This window comes from Caretta caretta, chromosome 1 (genome assembly GCF_965140235.1).
Source record: "Caretta caretta isolate rCarCar2 chromosome 1, rCarCar1.hap1, whole genome shotgun sequence".
Classification (NCBI taxonomy): Eukaryota; Metazoa; Chordata; order Testudines; family Cheloniidae; genus Caretta; species Caretta caretta.
In genome coordinates this window covers 349,242,691-349,256,799 of record NC_134206.1, presented here as the reverse complement: position 1 = coordinate 349,256,799, position 14,109 = coordinate 349,242,691, and the positions used below count along the sequence as shown (strand labels likewise).

Genomic DNA, 14,109 nt, shown 5'->3' with positions numbered 1-14,109 from the left:
GGGGAATTGGAATCCTGGACGCACAGCTAAATTATTTGTTTGTTTGTTTGTTTGTTTAGCCTTTTAAGACCATTTCTGCTGTCAGTGAAAGGAATTTGCAAATATCTGCTCATCAGTTTTAGCCTTCCTCCATTCAAATGGTCTAGATAGAGTATCCCTGGAATACAGTGTGACCAGAGTCAACTTTGTGTGGGAGCTGAGCTCCATGCAGACTGAGATGGATAGAACTAGGGAGATTTTAAATGTCATTCAGTGAAATACATGACAAAGATCCTTCCCCAACAGAAAGAAAGAATGTTGAAAACTCTCTTAAATAAATAAATAAATTCTTTCAGAGCTTGATCCATTCATTGTGATATTTTACTGCTGATGTAGCAGCACTGGTGTGTTGTTGTGCCTTATGGACTTGTTAGAAGATACTGTCCCTGACCTGAAGAGCAGACAATCTAAGGCCCAGATTTTACAATGACCTCAGAAAGGTTGGACTTCTGAGACGCACATGGAACCCCTTTGACTTCAGTGCGGCTTTGTGGAGGGGTATGGGTCTACCAGCATGGAGATCCTCACAGGGTCAGGGCCTATAAAGATAGATAATACAGCAATGTGGGCATCAAATAGAGGCAACTGAAGGATAGAGGTGTTGAGTTTCTATGTCAATGACTGCTGCACAAACGCATTGCTAGATTAGATTAACTAGGCAGGCAAGGAAGGAGGAGAGATGCTGCCAGATGCTGATGCTTTCAAATCCCAGGAAGTTGAGAGCATTCAGTGCTTGGCAAGGGCTGTTCACTGCTAGCATCACAGCCATTACTGCCCCAGGGATTCAGTTTCTAGGAAAAGACCGGCAGTAGGAACAGAATCTTGTATCTGCAGTAACTCGCTATCCTGGGATATCATTGAGGCCAGGAAACTAGTTGGATTCAGAAAAGCATTAGACATTTATATGAATAACATCACAGTTGTGTAAGAAAGGATAACAGTATATAAAGGATGTAAACACTGAATCTTCATGGCGTAAGTCAACCACTAATGAAAAGATTAGGAAGAAGCTTCCCGTACGGGCATTTGATTGCTTAAAGGTCAATTATAGAGGTTTTACACTTCCCTCTAGAGCATCTGATGCTGGCTGCTGTGGGAGACAGGAGACCAGATACAGCTGTGTGACTAATGTATTGCAGGTATTTGCAATATTTTTCTCTTCCCTCACCCATGGAATAATTATTAGTGAATAATTTTTTCCATCATTCGATCAGCTCTAATATGGCAACTACAATTAATAATTATTTTATTTTTTATTATTTGCATTGTCGTAGCCCCTAGGAACCACAGTCATGGATGAGGGCACCATTGTGCTAGGCACTGTACAAACTCAGAACACAAAGATTGATCAGGCTGCTGCTATGATCAGACCTATACTAGGCCTACACAGAGTGTGGCATTATATACGAATATATATTCAACAACTGCCACAAAGCAGGAGGGAACCCAGTGAATGCTGCTAACAGTGCTTGGTGTGGGACATGCCCCCCTGCCTCAGCACCCTGGCTCTCCTAGATAGATACCAGCCCTACAGCTGAAGACAAGGTTCTATGGTTGGTGATCATTCAGGAGTCGGCTGCCGATTGCTCCTGCCTGATTCCGTAGTGGCGCCCAGAGGAGAAGAAAGAGTCGAGGGGGGCGGTTCGAGGACCTCGGTTATCAATTGCTCAGGACTGTCTCTACCCCTCTCTTTGGCGACTTTCCTCTCTTTCCCGTCCACCTGCCAAGACGCCGGTCTCCTATTGGCTCCGGCTATTGAAGGCCGCTGCTGATTGGCCTTCCCGTGGGCGCAAGCGAGCGAAGCCCTTCCATCCTCCCCCGGTGGAGGAGGGAGCGGGCGGGGGGCGGAGCCCGAGCGGTGCGGGGAGCGGAGGAGGGAGCGGGCGGGGGGCGGAGCCCGAGCGGTGCGGGGAGCGGAGTCGGTCGGGCCATGTCGGCGGCGGAGGGCGGCTGGGACGGGAATCGGCGGCGGGGGGGCGCTGGAGGCAGCGGCTCGGGCGGAGGGTGCAGCGGGGACGGGCCCGGGGCGGCGCCGGCCGGGGGGCTCCTCAACCGCTTCGTCCAGCTGCCGGCCAGGCCCCACCTGGCAGGTGAGTCCGCTCCGGCCTCCCCCACAGCGCCTGGGGCAGCTCCGTCCCCCCTCCGTGAGGCAGCTCCGCCCCCCCCTCACCCCGCGCCCGTGGGGCAGCTCCGCCCCCCACCCCTCCGTGGGGCAGCTCCGCCCCCGAGCAGCCTCCAAGCGGGGGGGGGGTGATCCCATCTGGGGGTCCCTGATAATGCGGAGGGGGCGCCCCACCGCCATGGCACTGCCCCACCTGGGGGGGTGGGGGCTGTCTGTGCTGCCCCGAAAACGGGGACACGCTGGGGCGCGATCGGCTTGAAATGGGGTGGGGCTGTCCGTGCTGCACTCATGGGTCCCTTCATCTTTCAGCGGACACAGGCCTCCCATCCAATCCCTAGGGTGCTGCTGGGGTCCTGGTTTCACAGCCGGGTCCAGGGAAGTACTGAGAGGTCCAGTCACTTGCCCAGGGTCTCTCACAGAATCATAAAAACAAACCCTAAGGGCTGAGTCAAGCCCTTTAATTGCATGAGCTGTGAACAGACTGTGTTTGATCTCAAAGGTGCTTTGCTACTACAGCGATGGACCAAGGGAAAGTGCCTGGTTAGAAAACCAGACACTGAATCTACGCAGCTGGAAGCAGAATCTATATGCTCTGACTTTAAGACTGCTCTGTCTTTGGCTACAAGATCATACTTTCATTGTATTTGTCATTAATGTAACTGACACCAATTCAAATGATCTCTTTCTGATGCCAGCAACATACAGTAGTAACACTGACAGTACCAATGTGAGCTGCAAATTTAGGTGTAAAGGATGTTGCATCTACCAAAGAATGAGTAAAGCAGCTGCAAATTACCTTCATACATACTACTGTTTAAAAGGCCAGCACTTTTCATAAATATTTTATTAAACTTTAAAATCAGCTCTACTAAATTTGTCTTATAAGACAATCATATACGTTTGGTTCCCTTTAGGAAAAAGAAGAGATAGTATCCCTGTTTCTTTCAGTTGAAACCAATTTTGCCTAATAATGTGAAGTCACTAACTTCCATTGTTTTCAGTGGATGTCAGGAGCCTAAATACCTTTGTGGATCTGGGCATAGGTGTCTTCAAAAGAGTTAATCTGTTTGTAAAGGCATTCCTTGTCTTTTAAAAACAAGACTTATTATTTTCTACAGTACTATCTGTTCTTTGCAAATGTCAGAGATCAGGTTGAGCTGTCTTGGCAATGCACTCTTCTGATGGTCCTGTTGATTTCTGCTGAATTTAAGCTTTTATAGTTTTGGGGGAAAAAACTGAATGTGAACTGTTGGAGGGCTGTCTTCCTGAATCTGTAGAAAGACAAGCAATCATTATGGAGAAGCGTGAACTATCCCTATTCATCTCAATGTAGTATTTGCTCTGAACGTGATTGGTAAAAAATGTCAAACTTATCTTGGCTGATCGCTCTTGCAGAAACATCCAGTGATTGTGGATATGGTTTGGGGGAAAGTTGTGATAACCTACTCGGTCTGATACCTACCAAATGTTTCCATTCACAGATCTCAAATGTTGGCTGGTATGTAACTATTTGCTTTGAGGTGTTTGTACATCCAGCCAATTTGCATCTTCTCTCTACCATGACATCATCTGCCCTGATTTAACTGCCCTAGATTTCCATAAAGTATGGTGGGGTCCTTTTTTGAGTAGAGGTCATTGACATGAATTTATGCCAAAGGCTCTTAGCACACTGTGGAAGGTGGCACATTTGCTAAGGCTTTGCAAATCTTTCTTCACCTTCAGTAAACCCTGTATTCTGTATTATTTCATACAGTTGTGTGGTTTTTTTTGTTTTGCTGGGGGAAGGAGCTAAATTGCAGAAAGTAGAACTAACATTACAAAAGTGAAAGTGCTCTGGGATATTTTCTATTCCTGGCTCAGCTGCTGATTCATTGTGACCTATGGAAAGTCTTAACCTTTATGCCAGTGTCTGCATCTATAAAATGGGAATACTTTTCTCTTTTGAGATCCTTTCAGGAAAAGACTTGGGGGAGGAAGATTAAAATTGTACTTATAAAAGTAACTTGATCAACAAGGGAAAAACTCTTTGAAGTAATAAAGTAAAAACTCTTTAAAATACATTGTAAAAGGATTATAAAAAGAGTCATACTGTCTCTAGAATCTGATGCAAAAGTCATGCTGATAGACCTGTATTAAGAGAGCAGATATTTGTCCATACAGCAACTGCCAAAAGCTGTACTCGTAGCTTAACAGTTAAAGCTGACTTGAAAAATTAATCCTTTTTGCTTCTCTTACATATAAAGAAGGCCTGAGGTCTTAGAAGGTGGGGGGGAGGGTTTGGGGTGTGTGTATGTATGTGTGTGTGTTTGTTTTCTTGGAGGATTTCTTGGCTGCGGGTTGGGAATATGAGTTCTTGTATCTTAATTGAATGTTTGGCATGTGGAGAAAAATTGTCTGTGTTAAAGATTCAGGTTTTTGCTAGGCATGGAATATTGAGATATTAACAAAGAGTTTTAAATGGTCTGATGAAAATGTCTTCCCTTCCTCAGTCTGTCTTGGCTTTCACTTTCTTGTGATGACACGTCACTAATTCAGTAGTCAACATAGTCTTCTGTGGCAGACAAAATCTGAATATCTAATGTGTCTTAAAAAAAGAAAGCCCTTCAGACTTTCTGTATATGTCATAAGGAAGGAGGAAAATAGAGACCACCTTGTTTGCAGGTCTGGTTTAACATTCACAATACAAATTCTTCCCTGTCCCTCTTTTTAGACCCTAACTTACTCCTGTTTATTACTGTATTTACTTGGTCATTCTTTTTGTAACTAAGCATTACAAATACTGCCTGACCTGCTTTATGACGGGATGCAAGCAGTATCCTGTATGATCTAAAGTTTCTTGTTTCTTTTTTGTTTCCCATATTTGGGATTTTGCCAGTGGAATGGGATTATATAAAATTTGTGGAAAGCAACTTAAAATATTCTGTGCAATGTTGCATTTTTTAAGTAACGCAAACACAAGCTTTGGGTGAAAAGTTTTTCTCTTTCATGCACTGGTATTCTGAAAAAACACAATTCATACATAATGATAATTCTAATCTAAATATCCTATGAGATTCTTGTGTGTGAGGCTTATGGCCAAGCTGATCAGTCAGTCAACATTGTTTTCAGAGGTTTCCTTTACTCTTAATGCTGGGATATTGTGTCCACTATAGTCCTGTAACTATCTCACTAATCCTGGAAGGTACTCCGTGATCAACTGCACAACTTAAAAATTGCCAAGGTGTCCAGCTGTGATGGAAGGTTTGGAAGATAAGTTTGAGGAACAGAATGGAGAAATAAGCGTGTTCACCAAGTCTTGAAGTGCTGCTTCTGTAGCCTGATCAGATTCAGTGGGGATAGACATCTTAGAAATAACATAAACAGAAGAGACAGTTACAATTTCTAAAAAGGATGAGGTATTGAAGCAGGAAGGAGAGGAAGTTGAGTCTTAGGCCTTGTCTGCATGGGACTTTTGAACGTGTTTGCATTCTCTTGAATGGGTTTTAACTAAAACAGCTTCAAACTTGGTTTGTCTGGCCACTGTTGAAAAGCTGAAACTGCCTTAAAAGGTGAAGGTGGGACCTAAAAGTCAGTATCAATTTGCCCTTTAATTGGTGGTTTTGCAAGGGCTAAAACTTTGGTTTTGTCTTCTGTAGGGGTCATGCTCCACAGACCTTGCTGATGTCCTCCAGCAACAAAGAAGGAAGTTGGAACTTGACATTCCAAATTTTGAAAATGTGGGTGGGGAAAAGAGTATTGAGGGCATGTTTATGCAATGTAAAGAAGCAATAAAAAGCACAAACAATTTTTACTTTACAATTAATCTTCTAGAGGATACTACACCTGGAAGAGTAGGTTGAGCAGTGATGCAAGTTGTGAAGGGAGATGTTGGAATTGCCATCCTTGGAGCTATATGAGGCAAGATCCAGACAACTGTCTGTCATGCTCTAGGAATAATTAAATCCAGCTATGCTGGAGGGGGGTTGATCTAAATGATCTCTTAGAGGCTCATTCCAGCCCAGATGAATCTGATACTTGCTTGTAAAGTATAAAGGATTCATGGTTGTCCTTGGAAACCATGGGGATCCATATGCGAATTGTCTTAAAATATATTTGGACACTGGTCCCTCACAAGAAAGTCTTCAGATGTTTCAGATAGAGCTTAACTCTCCAGTTAAATGTCAATATTCCTCATCTGTATCCAGTTGTTTGCTGGATACAACTTTAGGGAAATGGGAATGAAGTGGAATGTGAATACTGAAAACATTTGCATCATGTGACGCTTACTAGGGCTGAAAGTGAGGGTTTAATGCTCTTTATCAGTGCGTGCTGTCTTTAATTGGAGTCCAGCAGCCTCTTTTTGAATTCTCATGCTCTCAGTTTTGGCAGTCTTCCCATTCTAGGCTGGCAAAGTGTGAAACTTACTTTTTATTTCACTGACCACTCTAAATGCTTCGACTGGAATAAATCCTGGATGTTGATCCATTTCAGCTCAAATGCACGAGACTCTTGTATTCCATCAAAGTGAGGAAACATTTGTAGCTTTGTTTAAAGCAACTAAAACTGATTACAAATTTTACTAGTTTATACAATACTGTGAGCCTGAATCTGGATTGCCTCTCTTACAGCTTTTGGGTGGCTGCCCTTCCATGCTTCTATTTAATCATGGAGTTGCTCTAAGAAACTCTCCATTTCCCGATAGTTCAGTCTTTGTCTATACCAAACTTTCACTTTTGGGGCAAGTTATCAAACAGTCCACCGTCTCCTAATAGTGGAGGAGTCAGCTAGACCTGGTCTAACTGAACATTATAATGCAACACTTTCATTTTATGTTAGTTGGAACAAGAATGATGGCACCTTGGGTCCATTTTATGCTAGTGTCTTCATCACAAGCAGGCAACACATATGGTAGAAATCAACCTCCAGCTGTTTGTGTGTTGGGACTGTAGATAGCAATCACTGGGATAAGATTGCATGAAGTGTTGCAGTATTGTTTTTCTGGCCTAAGTATTGCTCAATTTCAACAAGCCGTTTACAATGCATGGTGGGACAGATTACAGTGGTTTAAACAACTCATCTGGAAAATGGTGTATTTCACCAGTAATAAACGGTTCAGGTGCCTTTCGTGAATTTAGTTAAGCTGCCATGGTCTTAATCCTGGATTGCCTTTTAACGTGTCTGAAGAAGTTTTGTTATCTACCTATAACGAATCCATAAGCATTTGCAAGTTGCATACTGCACCAAGGCACTGTTTTGTGCTACCTTTCGAAGAATTGTGATATATAGAGCACCCACTTCTGCCTGCTCAAGCCTTGAAAAGTTAATTGAAAATAAGCATGCTGCATGTGTACAACATGCCTTTCAAATGCTTACCTTGTTCAGATATAATGAGGCCATAGCTCATCCTTGAGAATTAAAGACCGTGACAGCTTGCGTTGGATGCTCTTTTAGGGCTTGTCTTTGCTGCAAAGTTAACTTTAGTGTTGCCTCAAACTAGAGTCTTGTCTACACACACAAGCCCTTAACTCAGGCCTGGTGGTGCTTTTAACTTAATTTGGCTGGCCGAAGAGGGAGGATAGGCTAAAACCATTAGTGAGCACAACTTGTCAGCTGATAACATAACCACTCTGTAGTGTAGATGTAGGCTAGTGCTACCCAAGTGCTGCTCATCCTCCCAGTTCCTTCACACACTTTGCCCCATGTGCTCAGAAAAGACAGAGCAGTTATCTCATGATTTGCTGAGAGAGAATTCATTGAGCTGTTTTGTTTATTGCAACACACACAGCCCTGGGATGTGTCCCCAGAAGTCTTAGTGTTGCAAACAAATGAGTGCAACACTGGTGGAGATGCAGCAATTTGAGTGCTGTAGCAACCAGTGTGGTTGCTCTGACTCAAGCTAGATAAACTCAAGAGGAGTAAGTGGAGTGTAGATAGCTTGAGTTAACAGCAGTGAAGACATGCTCTAAGAGGGAGTGTCTTGCATGTATAGAGAATGAGAATTCTTGTGGCCAAACTTGATGCAACTTAACGGGGAAGAAGATGTTCTTCAAATGCGCAAATGGCAGCTAGAAGCCTAAGTGCTTCTGACTTTGAAAATCTCCCTCTATCTTTCTGGGACTGCAACTAGGGTGACCAGATAGCAAGTATGAAAAATCGCGACACTTTTTTTCCAGGCGGGGGTGGAATTGATACCTATATAAGACAAAGCCCCTAATATTGGGTTGTCTGGTCACCCTAACTGTAACAAGTAGACCTTACAGGCTGCTACTGACTCTTATCTTGCTCCTATTCTTTCCTTTTTACATACTGTAGTTTCTTTCAAAGGCATAATGAACAAACTGTCAAGTGAATTGTCTGAAACCTACTGTCTATGCAATAGATCAAAGCAAACCATAAGCATTTTGTGTCCTGTACACACAGATCTGGATAAACTCAGTGGATTGTGGGGAGGGGATGTTGAAACTTGAGAACTAGAATTCCAATTTCAGGAATTGCTTCTGTAACACAATCCTTTCTAGGCCAGTAACTGAGTCTCCAACTAGAGAAGGTGAGTGAGGTAAAATTCTAAAATGCACATGGGAGGGGTTGGAAACTAAACTGATGTGATTTATTTGCAGGGGAAACGTCTTTGTTTAAGCCTGTGAAAATAAAACAGAACAAAAATAATCTAAACCCTCCGCTTTTGCTTCCATGGTCAGAGGAAAACTTCCCTCACTTTGATCACCCCTCTGGTAAGAGTGCTCCCACAAGCAGCACTCTTTACGGTGGCATGGCATTTTTTTAACCAGGTGTGCTTAAAATGCAGTTAGCATTTCTAAGCCTAGAGCTGCAGGCAGCCATCTTGCTGAAAAGATTATCATCTGTGACTGGCATTCTGAGGGCCCTATGAAAGAGACACTAACCCAGTCTCCATCCTGCTTCAACAGTGAGTTCCGATTGCTTAAACGTTGTTAACCGTTGTTAAAGTGAGTTAAAAACTGATTTAGCCTCGCCTGCCTGCCTGCAGCTCTAGGCTCAGAAAGAACTGTATTGAAAAGCCTTGAAATGTGTTTTATTTGCTGTGACAAGGAGTTCTTACCGTGTGAACACCGATCCTGTTTGGCTGAGCAGAGAGAGTGCAGCTTTCCTTTAAAATTGGACACCTGTGGAAGTTCTACGTCAGCTTCCAGTAAAACCTGATGATTTAGAGCAATAATATGGCTGCCTTTGTGTGGCTCTTAGGGCTATTTTTCATTCCTATCCTGGGATTAAACTCCACCACACTGCATTCGAGTTTGCTTGTTGACTAATTTCTAATCCCCTGGACTCTTGATCAGGAGTATTTTTCATTCTCTGTTTACAGACACCTGATAGCTACAGGGCAGTAAGATGTAAGTAGGGCGTCCATCTGTGAAGCTTGGGTAATATCTTGCTGAGAAGCTCCTCCCTCTGGCTGCTGGGAAGACAGTGTGTGTTGAGGCTCCTATCAAGGTGCTGTTCCCTGGACCCTGCTCAGGGTCTCCATCTTCTGTATCTGTCTGCAGCTAGTAGCTGGCTGGGGATGGAGAAGTCACATTTCTGGACTGGACAGAGGTTGCCAGAAAGAGCTTTATTCCTTCCCCCACATCCCAAGCCTCACATCCTAGATGTGGGGTTGGCAACATCATGCCTCTTTGGGGAGAAGGGGGTGTATCCTCTTCCCCTGTAAATAGCTCCAGCCACTTGCACCTCAGCTCTTCCCAACAAGGGGATGAAACAGATGTGATTCTGATCAGTTTCACTTCTGTCCACAGGGTTCCCAATAGCAACCGTGAAACTGACCAGGTTCTTGTCTGCTTCTTGGGACAGCTAAAGCACAGTAGCAAGCTGGAGTGTTGTCTCCACAGATTTAGGAAGACAGCACTGCATCAGTTCCCTCTGTGACAATAACTACCAGGGCACTCGGCTTAGTAATTCAGTTTAAGAACAACAAAACTTAAATTCTGCAGAAATTGATGGTTTAGGCCCCTTTCACTCACTAGGAAAAGTTTAATTTGAGTTGATTAATTATTGTTTTTCAGTTAAGCTCTGTTTTAACAACTCAGTCCTGTTAAAGGGACACTGACTGGATTTCCGGCACTTGGTCTCAAAAACAAGATTAAAGTGGCCTCCCTTTTGAAAATGAAAATCCTAATGGAAGAGTTAAGGGATATTACGCAAACACCATATAGTACCTCTTCATAAATCCTAACTAGGGGAGAGATTGTTAGCTTATGGGGCAGTTACTACTCTATTGTATATGTCTGGCCAGTGGCAGGATGCCAACGTTTCTTTTCCTGAGATTAAAAAAAGATAATAAAATGGAAGGCAAATTGCTTTGTCCACTAAACTTGTCGTCTTGCTGCTCTGCTTGAGGTCCCTCTTACTGTACATTTTTGCTGCCTGTATTCAGTGGTTGAGTTGCTTTTCGTTGTGCCTTGCAGTTCAATTATATATGAGAAAAATTATACAGAGTGGTTGAAATATGGGTGGGAAAAAATCCAGTTGACTTTAGAATGCAGTCACGTCATGGAAAAGTGACTTGATTAGTCCTAACTTAGAACCCTTTTGAGGTATGGCTATGTGGCAGTATTTCAATGTCACGCTGTTTGCCTGAATTCTTCTCCTCCTCTGAAAGTTCCTGATGCCTTGCTTGGTTTTATGTCAACCAAATTAGCTTTGGAGCCTTGAAACTGGGAAAGCAGAACTGACAGTCCGCTCTGCTGTTCAGAACTTTGTACTTTGAAGCTATTTTGTGTAAATCATTTTTTTCCCCCTTTGGTGCATAAATTTCAATCACTTCCTTTTCTGATATTCATTGCAATGAACCTAGCAATATGCTTCATATTATACTTGCATAATGCAGGTGACAGGGTAAAAATTGGAAACTTTATATCCGATGTCTAGTACTGGAGTTTTCGTCTCTCTCGTACTTGGGTGCAAATTGATCTAAGGCTTGGCTTAGAAATGGTGTTTATCAGAGGGTATGAGTCAGTTTGTTCTGCATAGCATGGCTGTGCCCTGTCTTTTATACCCCATTGTATTGTAATATCATGCCATCTTTTCCCAGACATCTGAGAGTAGAAAGGGCTAGTACATTATGAAGGATTGGTTGCCTAAGGAGCCCAGGCAGGGAACATTCTTCTCTCCAAAGCCTTTGGCTTCACATATACTTGAAGCATACTTCTAAGCAAAGTAAAGAGGGGCTCTGGGTTCCCCAAGCATTACCTGTTTGCATAGAGTGGCAATCCTGTACTTTAGCTTCCAGACTACTGCTCTAACAAGATTTGCTAAAAGGAGTAAAGGAGATAGTGGTGAAGTGGCGCTAGTCTAAGATTCAGTTATTGTCAGCTGGTGGGGTGGTAGTTATATTACTAGAGTACGTGGAGGAACCAGTCTGAATTGAGGTCCCCATGGCAGTGGACTCCGTCAACATAGTAAAAGGCAGCGCTCTGCCCTAAAGAGCTTTCTAACTCCTTCAAAAGACAAAGCAACCAGGTAGATGCTGTCCACAATGGAGAGGGTATGGGTGAGGGGTAATGGGAATGCATTGGTACCCAGATGAGCAGTGTGTATGAGGGATAGGTGTCAGGGTGTTTTAAAGATGCAAATGAAAAGTTTAAGGAGTAGCTGTATAGTCTGAAATTGAACTGTTGGTTCTGAACTGGCAAGAACCTATTTGGATGGTAATGTTGGCTTCTGATGTCTTTTTCTGTTTATCTTGGCAAATAAACCTCTCTCTGTTTTTAATCTCTTTATGAGAGAGATCTTGGAATGACTCATACAGATATGTGGATCCAATCCTGCTGTTGCTTATTTATGCAGAATACCCATTAACTCCATTGGGTTCTGCGTATGCCTAACCAAGGATGGAATTTGGACTCCAATCTATTTGTATCTAAGCACTCCTTTGACAACTTCCTGATTGATCTGTAGTTAATCTGGAGCTTTATTATGGGTTAGTGAGTTTTATTTTACTAACTTTAAAGGTGAACTGGAAAAAACGTTTGCTTTTTTTTGTGTTTGCTTTGATATTCAAAAGTTTGAGATTTTTAAAAAATTTTCTTTTCTGCTTGTCTTTTACATACAAATACAGGTGGTTTATCGTCTTCTTTTCCCTGGAAGACTCTATGGACAAATGGAGAGATGGTAGAATTATGTTATCAAAAATACCAAGGAAGTAAAGGGGAAGTGATATTTATTCAAGCTCTAAAACCAATTTAATTCAATGCCTGACAAGGAGTGGAAAGACAAGTTTTTTTTGTTGAAAAGATTCCATGCCCTGGACCTTCCAGTTCTTTGTCCTCTAAAGAAACCTCCAGCAAAAAAATGAACAAGGAAGAGAAGATGCTTCTGACTTTAAACAAATGAATCAAAAAACTCCTGTTAGACTGTCTTCATTATAAGCAAACCAAAAAGGATCGATGTTTCAGTTTTTCCTTTGCAGATCACCTTTAAAGTATCAGATAATCTTAATTCAATAAAGTAATGTAGATTTGAGGCCAATAGCCTTTTGGTTACTGATTTAATACATGTATCAAGTGACTCTTGTTTGTGCACTAACATTTGGTATAGTTTCTTCATTGGCTAATAAAATTTTATTGAACAAGGATAGCAGTATTGTATAGGAGACCAGTCCTGGTAGGCAATTGTCTTTCATGGTAATAATGGCCAAAATGTAGCCTGTATGCAATTTTCAGCTTACCACTGTCGCATGCAAAAACCTCTTACTTTGTTCAACACACATGTTAGTGTATGTTACTCAGCTCTGCAAAGCATTTCAGTTACTGTAAATGCTTCCTTTGCAGTTCCAGAAGCATGAAACCTTGTCAGCAATGCAGAGTAAAATGTTAAGTGTGAGGGGGAATTGAAAAGGGAAGTTGGTCACATTTGTTCTGTTATACTCAAGCTTGGGTCTCAATACCTGGAAGAGATTTGACAGATGGTTAAAATGGGAGCTATGTCTGTATCAACAGAATTTGAATGAATTTGGCTTGATGTTTATTTGGCTTGACTGGTATCCTCTGATAATAAGCGTGGATCAAACCCACTTTTTCTTTGAGTAATTCTCACCCCAGTGCTGAGATCACATCGCTAAACCTATTTGTTGACTAATCCAAATTTAACCAGTTGGCTTGGATTAGCGTCACACATTAATCCTGTTGGCCCTGTAACATAGGGTGTGTTAAAAATACATAACTGCATCAAACCATTCCAATGATTTGCTGTAGGGATACAAATGGAACTTTTAACAGACTGTCACATCTTGTTAATTTCCGTAATGCTGCCAAATTCATGAACACATTGGAAAGACACCTGGGGCTGGTGAACTTGAGATATGTTCCAATAACTGTAGTTATTGAATGTGTCAGGATTATACTACTTTCCACTAATCTAGTCCATATCTGGTGATTTCTCCCTGTGGTGAAGAGATTGATTAATGCAGATAACTGAAAAACATGATTCAGAATACAGAGTAGCAGCTGTTAGTCTGTATTCACAAAAAGAAAAGGAGGACTTGTGGCACCTTAGAGACGAACCAATTTATTTGAGCATGAGCTTTCGTGCCGCAAGTATGCCTTTTCTTTTTGATTCAGAATAGTATCGGGATCCCTCTCATCAGTGTAATGCACACGTGTGCCACAGATGGAGCTAATGACAAGATTTGTCACCAGTTCATTGGGTTTTATCTCCTACTTGCTGCTCATTGGCTTTGTGAGTGATGAGTGCTATGAAAAGCAGTTTGAAACCTAGAAACAACATAAAACAGCTGATGAGTTTTAGCCACAAAGTGGCAGCACTCCACTACAGATTACTGAATTTGATCAGAACAAGTAAAAAGAACAGGAGGACTTGTGGCACCTTAGAGACTAACCCATTTATTTGAGCCTAAGCTTTCGTGAGCTACAGCTCACTTCATCGGATACTCACGAAAGCTTAGGCTCAAATAAATGGGTTAGTCTCTAAGGTGC

At 42.4% G+C, this 14,109-nt stretch overlaps 1 protein-coding gene and 1 long non-coding RNA gene across 3 annotated transcripts in view; both read left to right on the top strand.

Moving 5' to 3' along the window:
* Positions 1-1,951: 1,951 nt before the first annotated feature.
* The window catches only part of KLHDC10 (kelch domain containing 10), a 32,693-nt gene continuing 20,535 nt past the window's right edge, over positions 1,952-14,109 (top strand). The window contains exon 1 of one of the 2 annotated variants that reach the window (XM_048836748.2): positions 1,952-2,129. In XM_048836748.2, coding sequence (XP_048692705.1) covers positions 1,970-2,129 — 160 coding nt within the window. In that variant the 5' untranslated portion in view covers positions 1,952-1,969. The remainder of the gene's footprint in view (positions 2,130-14,109) is intronic. The other variant, XM_048836750.2, reaches the window with a different exon arrangement.
* LOC125630600 (uncharacterized) lies at positions 6,992-12,749 on the top strand. The gene is made up of 2 exons (XR_007354716.2): positions 6,992-12,095; positions 12,234-12,749. It is a non-coding gene; the product is annotated as an uncharacterized LOC125630600 (long non-coding RNA).